The sequence below is a fragment of the Herpailurus yagouaroundi genome, unplaced genomic scaffold (assembly GCF_014898765.1).
Source record: "Herpailurus yagouaroundi ecotype Mexico unplaced genomic scaffold, PumYag 67555, whole genome shotgun sequence".
Taxonomy (NCBI): domain Eukaryota; kingdom Metazoa; phylum Chordata; class Mammalia; order Carnivora; family Felidae; genus Herpailurus; species Herpailurus yagouaroundi.
The window spans coordinates 1,397,672-1,421,502 of NW_024420361.1; the positions used below are offsets into that span (position 1 = coordinate 1,397,672).

General features: G+C 33.0%; 1 protein-coding gene across 1 annotated transcript in view; it reads right to left on the bottom strand.

The window, feature by feature from the left end:
- Positions 1-19,585, bottom strand: part of PCDH11X (protocadherin 11 X-linked) — a 74,802-nt gene extending 55,217 nt beyond the window's left edge. The window contains 2 exon segments of the mRNA XM_040467657.1: positions 19,003-19,038; positions 19,040-19,585. Of these exon segments, the coding sequence (XP_040323591.1) occupies positions 19,003-19,038; positions 19,040-19,543 (540 nt within the window). The 5' untranslated portion in view covers positions 19,544-19,585.
- Positions 19,586-23,831: the final 4,246 nt, after the last annotated feature.

A 23,831-nucleotide genomic window follows, 5' to 3' on the forward strand; every position in this document is an offset into this window, starting at 1 on the left:
TGTGAGAGAGAGAGCAAGGGACAGGGAGAGAGAGAGAGAGAGAGAGTGAGAGAGAGAGAGAAAGAACCTAAAGCAGGCTTCATGTTCAGCACCAAGCCCAATACAGTGCTCAGTCCTAGGACCTTGGGATCATGACCTGAGCCAAAATCAAGAGTCAGATAGTCAACCAACTGAGCTACCCAGGAGCACCTACAGTGTTCAAATTTTAAAACTCCTTTTTTTTTAGTGAAGCAAATTTAAAATTACTTTTTTTCAAAATGTATTTTATTTGTATTTCCTATTATATAACTTTGTACTGTTTTTCTTAGTTTACCTGTATGTATAGAGATGTGTACATGTAGCCATTAAAATATAATACTAGTACATATTCTTTCAATGTATTAAAATAAAAGCAATAGGTTTCTTTTTACTTGTTACCTAGAATTACCTCTTATATTTCACAGCAAATTAAAAATAAATGAGCAACTATAGTTTCATCGGTTTATTTGCTACAATACACATATATGTGTGTGAGTACATGTGGATATTCTATTGTGATTCACTGAGCTTTCTGGTAATGAATATTTAACATTTTATAGATAAAACACATTATCACATATTTCATAATAATTTCTGCAAGCAAAAGACCAATGTAAAATGGCCATTTCAAAAACAGTTAAGAAAATTAAGCGTCTGTGTTTTATAAATAAATTGAACATAATACTTTCCTTCTCCTGATAACTTCTACATGTATGCAGAACTAAAAGATTCTTCAATACAAATATACTAAAATTTATATTGTGGCAAAAGAAATTTATTTAACCTATTATGCTACTGAATTATTTAATTATTCACAACTTTTATTGATTTTATGAAGATGACTATAAACTGATAACTGCAAAGGGAAAAAATTATGTCTTTAGTATTTGATTTTTGAAGTGAGAACTATTTTTCATGTGTTTTTTATGTTTTTTGCTGAAGAATAATTTCTTAAATAATTGGTCCAAATTTACGTAAAAACATAAAGCTTTGTAAAAGCATAAATCTATTGTGAACTATTATAAAAGCATAAAACTGTTATTTTATAGATAAAACTAAAATTAGAAAGTTTCCCACAAAATGACCTTATTGCTTTTATCCTCATTTCTAATTCAAAAACTTCATCAATCCATCAACTTTTTTTGGTCTAAGATTGAATGAAAGCTCATACTTCATTTCACTATGAGGAGGCCTTCATTACACAAAGTGTTGTTATATAGTCTATATAAAGCAGTGTAGAAAAAATATAATTTATGTGAAACCAACTCTCCACACTGGGATATTTATTATCTTAGATTATTATCACTAAGCATAATAATGGAAGCCAAACATATCTGTGTAACCAAACCTCTTGTTTTCATTAAAGAGTTCTATGCCACATAATTTTGTCTTGTGTAAATATATAATTATAGTAACTTTCAAGTCATTGCCTTTGGCAGGAAGAAAATTAAGTATCAAGTAGGATTTTGTTTAGATACAGTGAAAAATGGAATAACAGAACATTAAGTAGGCACTAATAATAATCAATATAAAATTTAGCACTATTTCTTTTAGTTAGTTGGCATTAAAAAGTCAAGGGGCAGGATATGAGTGAATTAATCAGAATAGGAAACACATTTTCTCTTCATAGTTTCAATTATAAATTCAAGAGTTGAGCTATCTCAAATATCCTACATATATAGGTTCCATGTAGCACTATTGATAACAGGAGTATATAATGAAAGGTATTAGTGGACTATGAATATTAATCAGGATTATAGTAATAGTAAATGAAATCAAAATGTACTTAATTCTTGTGAAAGGGAAAAATCTGCAGCTAAGAATACTCTATCCAGCAAGGCTCTCATTCAGAATAGGGGCTTAAAGCTCCAGGACTCATTCACTATCATTCAGAGTAGAAGGAGAGATAGTTTCCAAAATAAAAGCTAAAGGAATTCATGTTCACTAAACCCAGCCCTACAACAACTGTTATGGAGGACTGGGTGAGTGGAAAACAACCACAATGAGTAAGAGTAAGAAAAATAAGAAGCACGAAAGCAAAATAAATAAATAAATAAATAAATAAATAAATAAATAAAGTATACCTGTAAAAATCAATCAAGAGGACCACAAATTAAAGATTATAAAATATGATGCCACATATCAGAAATGTGGAGGGGAGAGCAGTAAAGATTGGGTCAAAATGTAAGCAGCCATCAACTTAATATAGACTATTAAATGCAGAAGATGTTATATATAAGCCTCATATTAACCACAAATCAAAAAGCAGTAATAGATAAGCAAAGAATAAAGAGAAAGATATCCAAGTATATCACTAAAAAAAACTCCAACAAACTATGAAAGAGAGCAAGAGGGAAAAGGATCAGACAAAATCTATAGAAACAACCACAAAACAAGTAACAAAATAGCAGTAAATACATACCTATGAAAAATTACGCTGAATGTAAATAGAATAAATACTCCCATCAAAAGACATAGGATAACAGAGAGGATAAAAAAAAAAAACAAACCATCTATATGCTGCCTACAAGAGACTCATGCAAGACCAAAAGGCATCTGCAGATTGAAACTGAAGGGATGAAGAAATATTTATCATACAAACAGATGTTAAAAGAAAGCCAGGGTAGCATTATTCATATAAAAATATTTTAAAACAAAGACTATAAGAAATGAAGAAGAAGGGTACTATATCATAATAAATGGGACAATACAACAAAAGGATATAACAATTATAAATATTTAGGCACCCAATATTGTGGCACCCAAATATGTGAAAGTTAATAACAAACATAAAGGAATAATAGATAACAGTATAATAATAGTAGGGGACTTTAATACCCCACTTACTGGGATGAACAAATCATCCAAACAGATAATCAAAAAGGAACAGAAGCTTTGAATGACATACCAAACAGATGGATTTAACAGATATATTGAGAAAATTCCATCCTAAAACAGCAGAATTCACATTCTTTTCAAGTGCACATAGAACTTTCTCCAGAGTAGATCACATATTGGGCCACAAAACAAACCTCAAAAAGATCGAAGTCACACCATGCATTTTTCTGATCACAACACTATGAAACTTGAACTTAACCATAAGAAAAAATCTGGAAAGACCAAAAACACATGCTACATTACAATTAATGGGTCAAGCAAGAAATCAAAGAAGTCAAAAGGTAGATGGAAACAATTGAAAATGAAACACAAAGGTCGAAAACCTTTGGGATACAGCAAAGGCAGTTCTAATAGGGACATATATAGCAATAGAGGCCTACCTCAAGAAGCAAGAAAAATCTCAAATAAACAACCTAAACTTACATCTGTTGGAGCTAATAAAAGAATAACAACAAAAGAAAGCCAAAACAGCAAAAAGAAGGAAATAATAAACATTAGAACAGAAATAAATCATATAGAAACTAAAACAAAACTGGAACAGATCAATGAAATCAGGAGCTATTCTTTAAAAAAATTAATAATCGATAAACCTCTACCCAGAGTTCTGAAAAACAAAAGAGAAATTACCCAAATAAAGAAACATCACAAGTGAGAGGGGAGAAACGACTACTACCACAGAAATTCAAACAGTTGTAAAGAATATTATAAAAAATTACATGCCAACAAATAGGAAAACTAGAAAAAAGTGAATAAATTACAGAAATATATAACCTATCAAAACAGATGCTGGAAGAAAATTTGAACAGACTGATTACCAGCAAGGAAAATGAATCAGTAATAATAATAATAATAAAAAAACAACATACTAAAGTCCAGGACCAGACCACTTCACAGGTGAACTCTACCAAACATTTAAAGAGTTAAAACCTATTCTTCTCCAACTATTTCAAAGAATAGAAGAAGGAAAACTTCCAAATTCATTCTATGAAGCCAATATCACCCTGACAGCAAATCCAGATAAAGACACCACACAAAAAGATAAGTACAGGGCAATATTTCTGATGAACAAAAACGCAAAAAATCCTCAACAAAATACCCAGTAAACCAAGTCCAAAAATATATTTAAGAAATTATTCACCATGATCAAGTGGAATTTATTCCCAGGATGCAAGAGTGGTTCAATATTTGCAAATCTATCAATGTAATACATCACATCAATAAAAGAAAGGATACAAACCATATGATAATGTCAATAAATACAAAAAAATTTTTGAAAAATTACAACATCCACTCATGATAAAAGTCAACAAATTAGTTTTAGAGGAAACATACCTCAACATAATAAAGGCCACATATGAAAAACCCACAGTCAATGTCATACTTAATGGGGAAAAATCTGAGAGCTTTCCCCCTAAGGTCAGGAACAAGACAAGGATTTCTACTCACATGACTTTTATTCAATATAGTACTGGAAGTGCTAGCCACAGCAATCAGACAACAAAGAGAAGTAAAAGACATCCAAATTGGCAAGGAAGGAGTTAAACTTTCACTGTTAATGGCATGATACTGTATGTCGAAAATTCAAGACCACAGAAAAAACTACTACAACTGATACTGAATTCAGTGAAGTCACAAGATACAAAATTAGTGTACAGAAATTGGTCTCATTTCTATACACTAATAATGAAGCAACAGAGAGAGAAATTAGGAAAATAATTGATTTTACAATTGCAACAAAAATAATAAGATACTTAGGAATAAAATTAACCAGAAGTGAACAACCTGTACTCTGAAAACTATAAAATATTGATTAAATAAATTCAAGATGGCACAAAGAAATGGAAAGACATTCCATTATCATGTATTAGAAGAACAATTATTGGGGCACCTGGATAGCTCAGTGGGTTGAGCTCCCTACTTCGGCTCAGGTCATGATCTTACAGTCTGTGAGTTCAAGCCCCACGTCGGGCTCTGTGCTGACAGCTCAGAGCCTGAAGCCTGTTTCAGATTCTGTCTCTCTCTCTCTCTCTCTCTCTCTCTCTCTCTCTGACCCTCTCTTGTTCATGCTCTGTCTCTCTCTGTATCAAAAATAAATAAACGTTAAAAAAATAAAAAAAAACAATTATTGCTAAAATGTCTACACTACACAAAGCAATCTACAGATTTAATGCAATCCCTTTGTAGAATTTAAGAAACAAAACAAATGAACCTAGCATGAAACAAAGAGGAAAACAAGAAACAGACTCTTAACCATAGAGAACCAGAGGCGAGGAGGCTGAGGGAATCGGTTAAAGAGGTGAAGGGGATCAAAGAGGGCATTTGTTGTGATGAGCACTGAGTGTTGTATGTAAGTGTGGAATCACTAAATTCTACACCTGAAACTAATATTGCACAGTATGTTAACTAGGCAGAAGACATGAACAGACATTTCTCCAAAGAAGATATAGAGATGGCCAACAGACACATGAAAAGATGCTCAACATCACTCATCATGAGGGAAATGCAAATTGAACTACAGTGAGTATCACTTCACACTTATCAGTATGGCTAAAACAACACAAGAAACAACAACTTTTGGCAAGGATGTGGAAAAAAAAGGAATTTCTGGCATTGTTGGTGGGAATGTAACTAGTGCAACCACTGTGGAGAACAGTATGGAAGTTCCTCAAAAAGTTAGAACTAGAATTACCCTATGATACAGTAATCACACTACTGAGTATTTACCCCAAAAATATAAAACACTAATTCAGTGTCATACATGCACCTCTATGCTTATAGCAGCATTACTTACAATAGTCAAATTATGGAAGCAGCCCAAGTGTCTGTGGATAGATGCCTGTATAAAGAAGATGTGATATGTGTGTATGTATATATATATGTATATATATATACACACACCAGAATATATACACAATACATACACATGTATATATACACATATACGTACAACGGAATACTATTCAGCCATAAAAACGATGAAATCTTGCCATTTGCAACAACATGGATAGAGCTAGAGTATAATGCTATGCAATATAAGTCAGAGAAAGATAAGTATCATATTATTTCACTCATATATTGAATTTAAGAAACGAAACTAACAAGCAAAGAAAGAGAGAGTGCACGAGGAACTAAGAAACAGACTCTTAACTATAGAGAACAAACTGATGGGTACCAGAGGGGAAGGGTATGGAAGTATGGATAAAGTAGGTAATGGGTATTAAGGAGTGCACATTCACCATAAGCACTAGGTGATATATGGAATTGTTGAATCTGTATATTGTACACCTGAAACTAATATAACACTGTATGTTAACTATACTGGAATCAAAGTAAAATAAAATTTAAAAAAAAATTTCTAAAATGTTACTTCATCCTATTAGTGCCAAGCACTTATTTTAATAAGAATGGAGAACATTAATAAAGATCTATTTATGAATAAAATAAGTTTATATTTTCATTTTTCCCACTGGAGGTGCATTTCTATAATAACCTCAAGTTTTCAGGAACCTAATAGTCATTAGTATTTGATTTGTCATCTCTTTTGCTTTATAGCATAGACCAAAAATGTGAATCTACACATCATATAAATCAGAGAATATAAAATTGAGTTATCTTAAAGTTGAAAGCATAAACTTCTAGTTAAAATTTCATCTTAGAGTTGAAAAAAATGAAGAAATCACTATATTCAAACTCCTCTGATTCTCTTAGAGGCAACTATGCTTTCTAAGACAAACACGTTATTTATTATAGACTGAAAGTTCTGCCTCAAATAACATTAGTGTATCTTTACTCACTGCACCTGATACTAACTGCACACCACTTTGAGCTATGGTTACATAAGATAAAGTAATAGTAGTTCCTTCAGAAAAAATCAAGTTTGTTTGTTTTTGTCTCCAGGATATATTATTCAATGCTTCATTCTTAGCAATTTAATTCAAGATTACTAAATCTCTTTGTAGAAGAGTTTTTCACAATTTGGATTTTATTTTCTTTTTTTTTTCAATATATAAAATTTATTGTCAAATTGGTTTCCATACAACACCCAGTGCTCATCCCGTTTTCCAGCAGCACTTGCTGACGAGAATGTCTTTATTCAAATGAATATTCTTCCCTGCTTTGCTAAAGATTAGTTGGCCATACGTTTGTGGGTCTATTTCTGGGTTCTCTATTCTGTCTTTGATCTAAGTGTCTTTTTTGTGCCAATACCTTACTGTCTTGATGATTACAACTTTGCAGTATAGTTTGAAGTCTGGGATTGTGATGCCTCCTGCTATGGTTTTCTTTTTCAAGGTTGCTTTTGTTGTTCAAGGTCTTTTCTGGTTCCACACATATTTTAGGATTATTTGTTCTAGCTATGTGAAGAATGTTCGTGTTATTTTGATAGGGATTGCATTGACATGTAGGATTATTTTCTATAGCTCTGTGAAGAATGCTGGTGTTATTTCGATAGCTATTGCATTGAATATGTAGATTGCTTTGGGTAGTATCAATATTTTAACAATATATGTTCTTCCTATCCAGGAGCATGGACTCTTTTTTTGCCATTTTTTCTTTGTGTCTTCTTCAATTTTTTTAATAAGGTTTCTATAGTTTTCAGTGTATAGATTTTTCACCTCTTTGGTTAGATTTATTCCTAGATATTTTATGGTTTTTGGTGCACCTGTAAATGGGATCGATTCCTTGATTTCTCTTTCTATCGCTTCATTGTTGGTGTCTAGGAATGCTACCAATTTCTGTGCAATGATTTTATATCCTGCAACTTTGCTGAATTCATGAATCAGTTCTAGCAGTTTATTTTTAGTGGCATCTTTTCGGTTTTCCATATAGATTACCATGTCATCTGCGAAGAGCGAAAGTTTGACTTCCTTCTGGCCGATTTGGATGCATTTATTCATTTGTGTTGTCTGACTGCTGAGGCTAAGACTTCTAATAATATGTTGAAGGCAGTGGCGATGGTGGACATCCCTGTCTTGTTCCTGACCTTAGGCGGGGGAGATTTCAGCTTTTCCCCATTGAGGATGAAATTAGAGTTGGGTCTTTCTTTTTTTTTTTTTTTTCTTTTCAATATATGAAATTTATTGTCAAAATGGTTTCCATACAACACCCAGTGTTCATCCCAACAGGTGCCCTCTTCAATACCCATCACCCACCCTCCCCTCGCTCCCACCCCCCATCAACCCTCACTTTGTTCTCGGTTTTTAAGTGTTTCTTATGCTTTGGCTCTCTCCCACTCTAACCTCTTTTTTTTTTCCTTCCCTTCGCCCATGGGTTTCTGTTAAGTTTCTCAGGATCCACATAAGAGTGAAAACATATGGTATCTGTCTTTCTCTGTATGGCTTATTTCACTTAACATCACACTCTCCAGTTCCATCCACGTTGCTACAAAGGGCCATATTTCATTCTTTCTCATTGCCACGTAGTACTCCATTGTGTATATAAACCACAATTTCTTTATCCATTCATCAGTTGATGGACATTTAGGCTCTTTCCATAATTTGGCTATTGTTGAGAGTGCTGCTATCAACATTGGGGTACAAGTGCCCCTATGCATCAGTACTTCTGTATCCCTTGGGTAAATTCCTAGCAGTGCTATTGTTGGGTCATAGGGTAGGTCTATTTTTAATTTTCTGAGGAACCTCCACACTGTTTTCCAGAGTGGCTGCACCAATTTGCATTCCCACCAACAGTGCAAGAGGGTTCCCGTTTCTCCACATCCTCTCCAGCATCTATAGTCTCCTGATTTGTTCATTTTGGCCGCTCTGACATGCAGAAGGTTGAAACTAGACCACTTTCTCACACCATTCACAAAAATAAACTCAAAATGGATAAAGGACCTGAATGTGAGACAGGAAACCATCAAAACCCTAGAGGAAAAAGCAGGAAAAGACCTCTCTGACCTCAGCTGTAGCAATCTCTTACTCGACACATCCCCAAAGGCAAGGGAATTAAAAGCAAAAATGAATTACTGGGACCTTATGAAGATAAAAAGCTTCTGCACAACAAAGGAAACAACCAACAAAACTAAAAGGCAACCAACGGAATGGGAAAAGATATTTGCAAATGACATATCAGACAAATGGCTAGTATCCAAAATCTATAAAGAGCTCACCAAACTCCACACCCGAAAAACAAATAACCCAGTGAAGAAATGGGCAGAAAACATGAATAGACACTTCTCTAAAGAAGACATCGGGATGGCCAACAGGCACATGAAAAGATGCTCAACGTCGTTCCTCATCAGGGAAATACAAATCAAAACCACACTCAGATATCACAATTTGGATTTTCTAAACCCAGATTTCAAAACATATCTAAATTTAACCATAAGTCCAAACTCTTGACCAATAGGAAAGATATTTAGTTCTCACTTAGTTTTAAAATTAAAGACCAAATAGTTGTATCTTTTTAAAAAATAAAATAGAAATAAGTGCCCAAATCCTTGATTATGTGAAAAGACTAGCCCAAATTAAATTTTCTTTGAAGGGTGATTGAAAAGATAAAGATGCTTTATGAAATGGGCAAAATGGGTGATGATTTCAACTAAGACCACTAATCTGAGAAACACTTGATCTTCATGCTCTGTCAACCTTTGAAACACTGCCACGCCTGTCTCAAGGGAAGCAATCAACACACTGTCACTAGACTAGTATAGGAGCATTATTGATACATGCAAAGGAAGATGGAAATCTGAAGGAGAAAATGAAGACATATGTAATATGATTACACAAACTAAATTACCCTGAGTTCCAACCATAAGAAGAAGCAGGTCTCTATAGTTTACCTTGATTCAGATTGGGTACATGAAATTTATTTATATTTGTGAAAAATTGGTTTCCCTGTCAACAAGACTTAGAATGTGAAAAAAAAACTGTATAAATAACAGGCCATCATAATAATAATAAGATTAAATAAGATTAAAATTAAAGAGATACTGTAATATCTTATTCCTGGTGAACAGCCTCAAATGCTTCAAGGGCTCAATTACATATATATATATATATGTTATATATGGTGTATATATTATATTATATATGGTGTATACAGATATATAAATATCTGCATCTAACTATATATATATGTGTATATATATATACAATACATATATATATACACATATATATATAATAATTCCAACCTTGGAATTGTTTCATACTTGCAAAATTTTCTAGCAAGACCATTAAAATGGAGATTAAATTTTTTTCAACGTTTATTTATTTTTGGGACAGAGAGAGACAGAGCATGAATGGGGGAGGGGCAGAGAGAGAGGGAGACACAGAATCGGAAACAGGCTCCAGGCTCAGAGCCATCAGCCCAGAGCCCGACGCGGGGCTCGAACTCACGGACCGCGAGATCGTGACCTGGCTGAAGTCGGACGCTTAACCGACTGCGCCACCCAGGCGCCCCAAAATGGAGATTAATTTTAATTATATAATTGTTATAATTATATAGTATATAGTATATATTATATTATATTATAATTATATAATTATAATTATATATATAGTTACATACAGATATTTATATATCTGTATATACCACATATAATATATAATAAAATATTTTAAAGTATATTATTCAATAACATTTAATAAAGCGATGTATTTATGATATATATAAAATAAAATATATTTTAATACATAAAAAGTGTATATACACACATAAATAAAAGTGTGTATATGTACTTATATACATATGTTATTGTATATATAGATATATATAATTATAAATATTTAGCATAGGTAGTTGAAATTAAGGTAAATTATACTAAAATATGACGGGGAATTCACATTCTAGCATAACTTTACTTGACCCAAGGAAAAGTGAAGATTTTGTTTCTGGATGTTTTAAGTGTCAACCAACATCAGACATTTTTAATGAATCTTTTTCTTTTTTCTTTAGAATGTATCCTAATCTCTTAAAAAGTTGAAAAAAAAAACCTTGCTAGGGTCCCACAGATAAGGTTTATTTTAACATAATTTTCTTTGTACTAAGCAGAATCATATGGAGGTTATCGCTTCATTATTTCATTTTCACTTTCTCCTTTTTTTTTTTTTAATTTTTTTTTCAACGTTTATTTATTTTTGGGACAGAGAGAGACAGAACATGAACGGGGGAGGGGCAGAGAGGGAGGGAGACACAGAATCGGAAACAGGCTCCAGGCTCCGAGCCATCAGCCCAGAGCCCGACGCGGGGCTTGAACTCCCGGACCGCGAGATCGTGACCTGGCTGAAGTCGGACGCTTAACCGACTGCGCCACCCAGGCGCCCCATCACTTTCTCCTTTTTTTCTTTCTTTCTTTTTTCTTCTTCCTCCCTTCTTACATCATAAACTTATTGTGATCCCCATCTTCAAGATTATCTATCTATCTGTCAATTAAATCTAAGAGTCAGAGACCTTACTCTGGACCCCAACTTTATCATACTAGTCATATGATCATAAGCACAATAAAATTATTACTCTAAAATGCATTTCCAGGGGCACCTGAGTGGCTCAGTCGGTTGGGCCTCCGACTTCGGCTCAGGTCATGATCTCGTGGTCCGTGAGTTCGAGCCCCGCGTCGGGCTCTGTGCTGACAGCTCAGAGCCTGGAGCCTGTTTCAGATTCTGTGTCTCCCTCTCTCTCTGACCTTCCCCCATTCATGCTCTGTCTCTCTCTGTCTCAAAAATGAATAAATGTTAAAAAGAAAATTAAAAAAATAAAATGAATTTCCAAGTATTAAAAATGTGGAATAACGTTTTCCTTGTTTATGCCAAAGCATATGTAACATAACAAAAATGCAAAAAATAAAGTATTTATAAATTAAATTTTGAAGATAAATATTCTGTTTTATATTATTTTATATTATATACATTTTTGGTGCATCTATTTATTTTTATTTTAGAAAGAGAGAGATCCTGAGTGAGGGAGAGGAGCAGAGGGAGAAATAGAGAATCTTAAGCAGGCTCCACACTCAGTGTGGGACCCAACAAGGGCCCAATCCCAAAAATCTGGGATCATGACCTGAGACAAAATAAAAAATTGAACACTCAATAGACTGAGCCACCCAGGCATCCCAACATTTTTGATACATGATTTATTAATCATTTCCACCACTGCCTTTATTTTCACTTAATATAGAACTGTCAACTGTGGGACCTCTTTATGTGTACACTGACCTATTTTTCCCTAATTTTTTTCTCTATATCTCCCCCTCCCCTCACATTTTGTTCTCTGAACTTTACATATACATTTTATATGTCCCTAGTTAGAATAAACTATGATTTTGCTAGTCTTGTCTATTCAACAAAAATATAACAAATTAATATTTATTAAATTCTCATCCTCTTCAGCAGAAGTTATTATTATGGTTGGCTTACTTGCTTCTAAAGTGTGACATTTATTAAAGTTTATGGATGAATCATAATATATTTATTTTCTTTAATTTATTTAATCTCTCCATCTCCTCAGCATACTTACTACTTTCATGACAAGACCTTTCTGTAAGTCAAAGTATATCCAATTCAAGAAGCACTGAAAACTCCTGTTAAATTCAAGCAAACCTCGTCATCACCAAGACATATAGTCAAATTCATAAAATACACATACAAGGAAAGAATTCTGAGAGCATCAAGGGAAAAGAAAGTCCTTAATCTACCATGGTAGACAGATCAGAATCACAGGAGATCTTTCCACAGAAACATGGAAGATCAGAAAGAAATGACAGGATATATTCAACAGGCTGAATGGGAAAAATAAACAGACAAGAATACTTTATCTAGTGAGGTTTTCATTCAGAATAGAAGGAGAGATAAAGAGATTCCTAGACAAACAAAAAAGTAAAGGAGTTTGTCACCACTAAAGTGGCCCTGCAAGAAATATTAAAGGGGATTCACTGAGGGGGAGAAAAAGACCAAAGCAACAAACACTAAAAGGAACAGAACACCACTAGAAACAACACTTTTACAAGTAACAAAATGGCACTAAATTCATATCTTTCAATAATCACTCTGAATGTAAATAAACTAAATGTTCCAATAAAAAGACATAGGGTATAACAATGGATTAAACAAAGAAACAAATAAACAACAACAAAAAAACAAGACCCATCTATATGTTGCCTGCAAGAGACTCACAAATATCATATGATTACATTAATCTGTAGAATTTAAGAAAAAAACATAAACATAAGGGAAGAGAAGGAAAACAATAAGGTAAAAACAGAGAGGCAGGCAAATCATAAAAGACTCTGACATATAGAGAACAAACTGAGGGATGCTGGTGGGGAAGTGGGGGGAATGGGCTAAATGTGTGATGGGCATTAAGGAGGGCACTTGTTGGGATGAGCACTGGGTCTTATATGTAAGTTATGAGTCACTAAATTCTACTTCTGAAATCATACTAAGCTACATTAACTAACTTTAATTTGAATAAATTTAAAAAAAAAAGACTCACGGGGCGCCTGGGTGGCTCAGTCGGTTAAGTGTCCAACTTCGGCTCAGGTCATGATCTTGCGGTTCGTGAGTTCAAGCCCCGCGTCGGGCTCTGTGCTGACAGCTCAGAGCCTGGAGCCTGTTTCAGATTCTGTGTCTCCCTCTCTCGCTCTGACCCTCCCCCGTTCATGTTCTGTCTCTCTCTGTCTCAAAAATAAATAAACATTAAAAAAAATTAAAAAAAAAAGAGACTCACTTTAGACCAAAATACACAAGCATATTGAAAGTGAGGGGTGGAGAAATATGTATCATGCAAATGGATGTTAGAAAACACACAGTACCAACATTTATATCAGACAAACTAGATTTTAAAACAAAGACTGTAACAAGAAATGAAGAAGGACATTATATCATAATTAAGGGGCCTATTGATCAAGAAGACCTAACAATTATAAATATTTATGCCCTCAACTTAAAACAAATAAATATATAAATGAGTTAAAAACAAACATAAAGGAACTCATTGACAATAATACAATAATAATAGGAGACTTAAACACCCCCACTTACTGCAATGGAAAGATAATCTTAGCAGAAAATCAACGACGAAACAATGACATTGAATGACATACTGAGCAAGACAACTTAACATATATTCAGAACATTTCCTCCAAAAGCAGCAGAATACACATTCTTTTTGAGTGCACATAGTGAATTCTCCAGAATATATCACATACTGTGTCACAAATCAGCCTTCACCAAATATAAAAAGATAAAGATCATACCATGCATATTTTCAGACCGCAACACTATGAAACTTGAAGTCAACCACAAGAAAAAACTTGGAAAGATCAGAAATACATGGAGGTTAAAGAACACCCTACTAAAGAAGGACTGGGATAACCAGGAAATTAAAAAATGAATTAAAAAGTACATAGAAGCAAATGAAAATGAAAACACGGCATTCTAAAACCTTTGGGATGGAGGAAAGGCAGTCCTAAGAGGGAAGCATGTTGCAATACAGGGCTACTCAAGAAGCAAGGAAAATTTCAAATACACAACCTAGCCTTACACATAAAGGAACTAGAAAAGGAACAACAAATATTGCCAAAATGCAGCATAAGAAGGGAAACAGTAAAGATTAGAGCAGAAATAAATGATATAGAAACAAAAAGTCAGTAGGACAGAACAACAAAACTAAGACCTGGTTCTATGAAAAAATTAGTAACATTGATAAATCCCAGCCAAAGAGAAAGGACCTAAATAAATTAAATTTTGAATGAAAAAAAGGCATCACAACCACCACAGGAATATAAATAATCATAAAAGATTATTAAAGATATATGAATTTTTTGTCAAAATTCTGGGCAATCTGGAAGAAATGGACAAACTACCAGAAACAGACAAACAACCAAAACTGAAACAGGAAGAAATAGAAAATTTTAACAGACCCGTATCCAGCAAAGAAATTGAATCAGTAATCAAAAATCTCCCCCACCCCCAACACACACACAAACAAAAAAGACCAGGGCCAGATGGCTTCCCAGGAGAATTCTACCAGGTGTTTAAAGAAGAATTAATATCTATTCTTCTGAAATTATTCCAAAAAATAGGAATGAGGGGTGCCTGGTTGGCTCAGTAGGTTATGTGTCCAATTCTTGATTTCAGCTCAGGTCATGATCTCATGGCCTTGGGATAGAGCCCCGTGTTGGGCTCTGCAATGACAGCATGGGGCCTGCTTAGTATTCTCTCTTTCCCTCTCTCTCTTCCCCTCCCCGGTCACGTTCTCTCTCTCTCTCTGTCTCTCTCTCTCTCTCTCTCTCCATCTCTATCTCTATCTCTATCATCTCTATCTCTATCTCTATCTTTATTTCAAAATAAATAAATAAACTTAAAAAAAATAGAAATGGAAGGGAAACTTCCAAACTCCTTCTATGAGGTTAACACTACCTTGATTCCAAAACCAGACAAAGACCCCACTGCAAAGGAAAATTACAGGCCAATATCCCTCATGAACATGGATGCAAAAATTCTTAACAAGATAATGGCAAATAGAATTCAACAGTACATTAAAAGAATCATTCACCTTGATCAATTGTAATTTATCCCTGTGCTGCAGGGGAGGTTCAATATTCACAAATCAATCACCACGATACACCACATGAATAAAATAAAAGAAAAGAACCATATGATCCTCTCAATAGAGGCAGAAAATGCATTTGACAAAACACAGCATCCATTCTTTATAAATATAAAAAAAAAACCTTCAACAAAGTAGGGATAGATGGAATATACCTCAATATCATAGAGGCCATATTAGAAAGACCCAAAGTTAATATCATCCTCAATGGGGAAAAACTGAGAGCTTTTCATCTATGGTCAGGAACAAAGCAGGGATGTCCACTCTCCATTATTGTTTTACATAATACTGTAAGTCTTAGACTTAGAAATCAGATAACAAAAATAAATAAAGGGCATCCAAATCAGCAAGGAAGAAATAAAACTTTCACTATTTGCAGATGACATGATATTCTATGTAGAAAACCCAAAAGACTCCACGAAAAATTTCTAGAACTGATAAATGAATTGAGCAAAGTCATATGATATAAAATCAATGTGCAGAAATCTGTTTCATTTCTATACACCAACAATGAAGCAGCAGAAAAAGAAATAAAAGATTCTATCACATTTACAAATGCACAAAAAAACATACGATACCTAGAAATAAACCTAACCAAAGTGGGAAAATATCTGTAGTCTGAATATTATAGAACACTTATGAAAGAAATTGAAGATGGCACAAAGAAATGGAAAAACATTCCATGCTCCTGGATCAGAAGACAAACGTTAAAATGTCTATACTAACCAAAGTAATCTACACATTTAATGCAATCCCTACCAAAAAAGCATCAGTATTTTTCACAGAGCTAGAGCAAACAATCTGAGGATTTGTATGGAACCACAAAATACCCTGAATAGCCAAAGCAATCAAAAAAATAAAATAAAATAAAAGCAAACATGGAGGCATCACAATTTTGGACCTCAAGGTATATTATAAAGCTTTAATCATCTGGACAGTATGGTACTGACAAAAAAAACAAACAGATATAGACAGAATAGATAACACAGAAATGGACCCACAACTATATAGTAAACTAATCTTCAACAAAGCAGGAAAGAACATCCAGTGGAAAAAAAGACAGCCTCTTCAACCAACGGTGTTGGGAAACCCGGACAGTTACATGAAGAATTAAACTGAACCACTTTCTTACACCATACACAAAAATAAATTCAGAATGGATGAAAGACCTAAATGTGAGACAGGAAAACATCAAAATCCTAGAGGAGAACACAGGAAGCAACCTCTTTGACCTTGGCTGTAGCAGCTTTTTACTAGACATGTTGCTGGAGGCAAGGGAAACAAAAGCAGAAATAAAGTATTGGGACTTGATCAAGATAAAAAGCATCTGCACAGTGAAGGAAAGGATCAACAAAACTAAAAGGCAGCATACAAAATGGGAGAAGCTATTTGCAAATGACATATCAGATAAACGTTAGTATCCAAAATCTCTGTAGAACTTATAAAACTCAACACACACAAAAACCAAATAATCCAGTTAATAAATGGAAAGTAGATATGAATAGACATTTTTTCAATTAAAACATAAAGATGGCTAACTGACACATGAAAAGATGCTCTATATCACTCATCATCAGGGGAATACAAATTAAAAACAATATGAGATACCACATCACACTTGTCAGAATGGCTAAAATTAACAACCCAGGACACAACAGGTGTTGGCGAGGATGTGGAGAAAGAGGAATCTTCTTGCATTGTTGGTAGGAATGCAAACTGGTGCAGCTACTCTGGAAAACAGTAAGCAGGTTCCTCAAATGTTAACAATAGAACTATCCTATAACACAGCAATTGCACTACTAAGTATTTAACTAAAAGATACAAAATACTGAATCGAACTGGCACATATAAACCCCAATGTTTATAGCAGCATTATCAATAATAGCCAAATTATGGCAAGAACTCAAATGTCCACTGACTGATGAATAAAGAAGAAGTAGTGTATATGTAGAATGGAATATTACTCAGCTATCAAAAATAATGAAATCTTGCCATTTGAAACAGTTATTTTAAAACATTTCCAAAAATCTTCTGCATGTGCATCTACTTTCTACTGGATGTTTATTATCCCAATTCTGCCTGTGACATTTACATTGTTGTCTTCATATTACGACCAAGGAAACTAGAAGTCAGAAAAATTAAGCTGGAGGTGGCATATCTAGTCAGCAGTAAGCACAAAATTGTGATCTATATCTTTCTGACCCCAGCATATTTTTCCATTTCATCAGATAAGGAGATACCATTACAGAAGGCTTACCTATAAGTGCTCATTTATAAATGTTCTACCCCTTATCTTTTACTTCTTATACTCACACACAAATATGCATTTCAGTTGAATTCACTCAAGAGATCTTTAGCCTTTGATTTTTGAATATATTCATAAACAAATATATCTTTACAACACATCAGCATCAGCTGAGCAGGTTTACAATATATCTCTTTCAGGCCCAAACCTTCAGATGATATACATCAAAATAATCTATGTATTTTTAGAATATTTTGTAACACTGGCCATTATGTTAAATCATAATCTTGTAGCGAATAGTCAGAAAATGTTTATAAAACTTTAAAAATACCTTGATCAATCTATATTAATTCTACACAGTTTTTCTTCCACACATTTTCCAAAATCATTCAAGTGCATTGAAACTATTTCACATACCCAAATCTGAGTTTCTTATTATCCTATGTACTCTATAGATAATTAAAAAGAATCACCTGTTCACTTGTTAAACAAGACCCCTCTGCACATATTCCAAATACCAATTGTTACACCTATTCTTCTCTCTGTCTTCCCTACCCCAAGACCCAAGTCAAGCCAAAACAGGTACTTAACATAAACTGAAACTTTTTGGCTAAAAAGCTTACTTACCTTTTATAGAAAATGGGTGTTCTGTGTTTTCAAATAATTAGAGCAAAATGAAAATATTTAACATTAGCAGCACATTGGCTAAAATTTAATCTCATTCTGATTACTCAAGTGATGCTTAAAGATATTTCCTTGACGGGAAATCATCATTAAAACTATTATTCTGTATATGTGCAGAAACGTTAGTAATAAAAAATGTTCTATTCACCCCTCAAATAAATGTATTTGGCATCTTGTCTAATGGCAAGATAAAGCTTTCTATCTAAAATGACCACTGAGTAAAAATGATAGATTTATGCATTTATTCTTAATGTTTACACTTGTTTGTTTAGGTCCACTTCGTGGCAGAGTCATGATTAGACAAATTAAAAGTAAGGTATTAGGTAGTTTATTGACTTGTAAGTAGCAGGGTTGAGCTCCTTATCTGACTCCTATAATAGATTGTTAAAGGAAACATGAACAACTGCTTGAAAATAAATGTACATAAAGTAAAAATTCATAAACCACCTGCAATTGCAATCATTGCATTGATGAATTTCCTCCACTATGCTTGAACTTTAAAAAAATTCAGTTTACTCAATTTTGGCTTTCTCAAAATTTGAAGTACACTAAGATTTTTTTTCCTTTTAAAAATGAATTATCTTTAAAAAAGTGTTTTTAAAACACACCTTAATTAGTTGGTAGTTTTGAACTCCATTTATTCCTAATGTCAGGATCAATGGCTGCTGAGAGAGCATACCGAGAGTTTATAGCCGAGTTCTCCGGAATTGATATATTGATAACTGTTGCTGGGAATAATGGTGCGTTATCATTTATGTCTTCTAACAGAAAACGTATCTTAACCAGTCTAAATATTTCATCTGGCAAAACGGCAACCTCCACTTCATAAAAGCAACGGGTTTCCACCAGGATATCAGCACATAATTTCTCACGACCAATGCGAGTTCCAGCAGTGAAGATCTCACCAGTGTCCTCTTCAATTCGAATCAGGGGCACATCTCCAGTCTTGTACACTAGCTTAAACTGCATAGGAGATGTGAGGGACTTCTCTGGAATCAGTGACAAGTTGAGTTCTTTCAGCAAGTCACCTATCAGAACATTTTCTGGCATTTCTTCTTGGACTGTGTAGTTTTTCTCCTGGGCGCCAGACTGAAACACGACGCATGCTAACAGGACTGCAAATATATACGTCCCAGACAGCAAGTCCATAGCAAGCACAATTGTAATGTTTCTCTATATCAACACACGGAAAACTGTCAAGGAGAAATAGGAAAAAAAAAGAGAGAGAGAGAAGAGGAAGAAAAAGAAGAAATTATTAAAGCCAACCATTAAATGTATGTTAACTAAATGCTCAGTTTTAAAATCATTAAATTAAAATATTATTACAATTGACACTATTAAATAATATTATACATTTTTTTTCATTAAGGCAAATTATACAACATGCCTATAGTAATTAAAAGATTCAGTATTTATTAACGTGGTCATCATTGATAAAAATATGTAAAAGATATAATATACCAAGATAGATAAAGGTAATAAAAATAATTTAAAACACTGAATTCAATACTTAAGGGACAGTAAGGTATATCTTTTACCAATAACAAAATACAGTCATTATATATTATTATAATATGGTTTTCAAATGTAATTCTTCTATTGGTAATAAATGTTTTATGTAATATTCCATGTGTTCATCTCTGTACATAAAAAAAAATCAATCTATGTGAAAAGAAATCAAGAATCATAACATATGAAGGATTCAGGAAGTTTGGATTAAAGAAGTAAAATCCTGAGATAGAGGAGGGGGTTGATGTGACAAATGGTTATAAATGAGAAGAACTACCATGTGAAAATGAGATTGAAGTTTCCTTTCTTTGGATGAGAGGAACAAGACTAGGTAATAACTACAAGGAGGCAATTTTCAACTCAACATAAACAATTGCCTATTAAATTATTCTGTAGGGAAAAAACAGTTTTCAGATGATAGTGAGAAGTTAGCTAATCAGCTTAGATCTACATGTTTATGATTAGGTAGATAACATCCAAACATTCAATGGAAGAAACTGACTAGAAGATATTCTAACTTTCAGAATTTATGTTTATAGATTTAAAGTAGATCATATTAAAATGGGTTTTCATGGGGGGGCCTGGGTGGCTTCAAGTCAGTTAAGCATCAAACTTTGCCTCAGGTCATGATCTAGCAGTCTGTGAGTTTGAACTCCATGTCAGCCTCTGCACTGACAGCTCAGAGCCTGAAGCCTGCTCCAGATTTTGTGTCTCTCTCTCTCAAAAATAAACATAACAAAAAAGTCTCTCTGATTGATTTTTCCCCCTTGCTTATTATTTTTCACTTATTGAAATTTGCCAAATTATTTCAGGTCTCTAGTTCTTCTGATAATATTCAATAACAAATTGTTATTTCCTCATAACTTGCAATTTTTTCTTCAGTTTCCTTTATTAATTCTCAATTTGGTTTGTTTGGTATAGTATAAATTTGGCATACTAAATATCTTTTAATATCTTGTTTCAAGAAACATTTTAATGTGCTTCTGGATGTTATTTATAGATAATCTATTAATATAAACAAAATAAAATTTGTATCATGCTGCACTAAATGCTATCAGATGTTATAATTTTAATGCATCTATCAGATGTTATAATTTTACAATTAAATAGGAATTAATGCAGCTCTCAATGCATTCAAAATTTTTAAAAGATCAGCTGACAGATGGTCATTTAAAAATCCATAACAGAAAATTATTTTTTCATTACAGAAAATATTAATGCACATAGGTATCTAATTAAGGAAGTTCTCAATATTTATTGATAATTGATAACATTAACAAAATTCTAGTAATGGTTCTAAATACAGGAAGACTCATGAAATGATAGATATAAATAAATTTGTTATAAATATTATGGTCTGATTATGTCAGACAATGTATTATATTAAATAATTTTCCCACTGTATAGCTGTGCATATGCAGTTTTAAAAAAATATGCACTTGGACAGGTCAGAAGACACAAAAGTGAGAAAAAAAGAAACCTTCCTATTTGCAATCGTTAATAGAATAAATGTATTTGTTGCAACAATTGAAATAGTTTAGGTCAACCAATAAATGAACCAGATAAACTTGAAACATTTCATTTAAAAATTCTTATCACAGAAGTAAAAAGATATATATTATGAATCCACCCACTTTCCTGTGTTGAGCAGTTCATGCCATTTATAAAACATTTTAATAGTGAGTAATGCTGTACTGAAGACATTCTCTATCCCAATAAATACAAAAAGACTATTGCCTAGGGTATTTTTAGCCTATTTGTTCAACGATGAACATTGGGATTACATAATATAATAAAACTTTTTACAAGATTTAATTTCTTATGAAATATTGGCTCTATATAAAAATACCCATTTGTACTTGCTGTGTTAATATGCACAAATATACTTGTACAAACATTATGAATAAAAGGCGTATAAAATGCTTCAATGTCTATGTGTGTGATTTTGTAAGTACTATGCAAACATAAGCAGAAATAAAAAATAGGACAGTGACAATTGGAATTAAAACTACTACTCTCTTCTTATTTTACCCTTAAGCATTACACATTATTACAACTGACAGAAGAAGACTACAGACCATTTTTTAAAACATTGTATGCATGTTGCAACATCTCTACACAAAAGGAGGAATTAAGAAAGTGACCTAATTCCAAGCAGTCCTCTTCTGCCAACCCATTCTAAATCTGTTCCACTCTTTCTTTAATAACATCATAAAATAAAACATTTTAGTATGTGTTTTTCAATTGAAATTCTATCAGGGGTTTTAAAAACTGGAAAGTGTTGAGAGAGGACAATGACATTTCTAAAACTTAAGAAAATAGCCATATTGCAAGCATAGAGAATATATTTACCCTCTTTCATAAAGGTTTAGTGACTTATTAAAAAATATTTATTAAGTTTTTTTTAAAAAAATATGCCAGGCACTGTTATGAGCACTGATAATAAATCAGTGAACAAAACAGACAAAAATCTCTGTCCTTGCAGAGTTTATCTTTCATAATTTAAGTATTTCAGAATGTCTTTAGTTCAGGGTTCAATCAATGAATAACAAACACAACTCTGCCTCTATCAGGATATAAACAACCTCAATTTTAAATAACCTCAATCTTAAATAACCTCAATCTTAAATAACCTCAATCTCCAGATTTTTATTCCAACCCCTTACACTTACCACTTGAAAATGTATTTGAATCTTTAAGATTAAAAAGGTTTTCCTTTAAAATGCTGAGTTCGCTTCTTTGAATGACCAGTACAGAAATTTAGTTACTAAACATGGATATAAAAACTCACTGCTTAGTTTTATGGAAGCATGATGAATTTAAATCAGACATTCAGGGAAGATATTTCTACATACATACCTTTACTTGGCTCTAATTTTCTCTCTCTCATGAACAAACGATAAGATAACCTTAAATTTCTTTACCATTTTCGGACATCCCACTATAGTCTTAGTTTGAAAACTTATAAGGGATCCATAATTAAAACAGATAGAGATAATTAAAATTTTCTATAAGTTATAGCAGTGCCAATGCTATTTAAGTGATATTTTGTTCATGTAATGTCTAGCGGTCGCATAGGCAACAGTCATAGAGGGACAGAATCATGACAATCAGAGAAAGAAAAAAGCAGAAACAAAATAAGCAACTCTGAAATTTTAAGATATGAAAAAAATGCAAATTCATTTTATATGTATGTGTTGTCATTCTAAAAAGGTAAGTAGATAAAAGAACTAAGTCTCTACTCAATTCTAGATATTTCAAACCACAAAAGTAATGTTCAAATAGTTTGTCAGAAGTATTCCAAGGCATAATCTCCCTCACATATTGTTACATTATAGTGTTGTTTTTAATTTCTGAAAAACTAATTCTATATGAATGAGTGGGTTGCAGACTACAATAACAAATTGCTAAAAATAGTACAAATTCGGGTATTATATGAAAATATGAAATCTTGCCCATGATCTTAACTTCACTTGGCTCCAATCACTCTAATTACTTTAATGTCTCCTGAAGTCAAAAATACACCATTAATCAACCATGAGGTATCATATAGTTACTTCTGTTTTCTTGTTCTCATGCAGCCAAAGCTTCTTTCACAGACTGGGGAAATAATAAGGTAGATTTTAAAGCTGGCAGGAAGCAATCTAAGACATTGCAAAAAAAGATAACCATATCTGGAAAAAGACAAATTAGAGCAACTGATAAACTCACACTTTCAAAGGGACTGACCACAGGTAGAATGGAATAGGTGCATTGACTGTCGTGCTTGACATGAATATTTTCTATGTATTCTGAAACATGAAGTGCCAAACAAAAGATTTAATAAGGTATGGTAATTTTATAAAATTAGTATTTTATTTTATTTTTATTCCATAAAGTACTCATTTATTGCATTTCTTTTTTGTATAGGTCTAATTTTCACATTTGT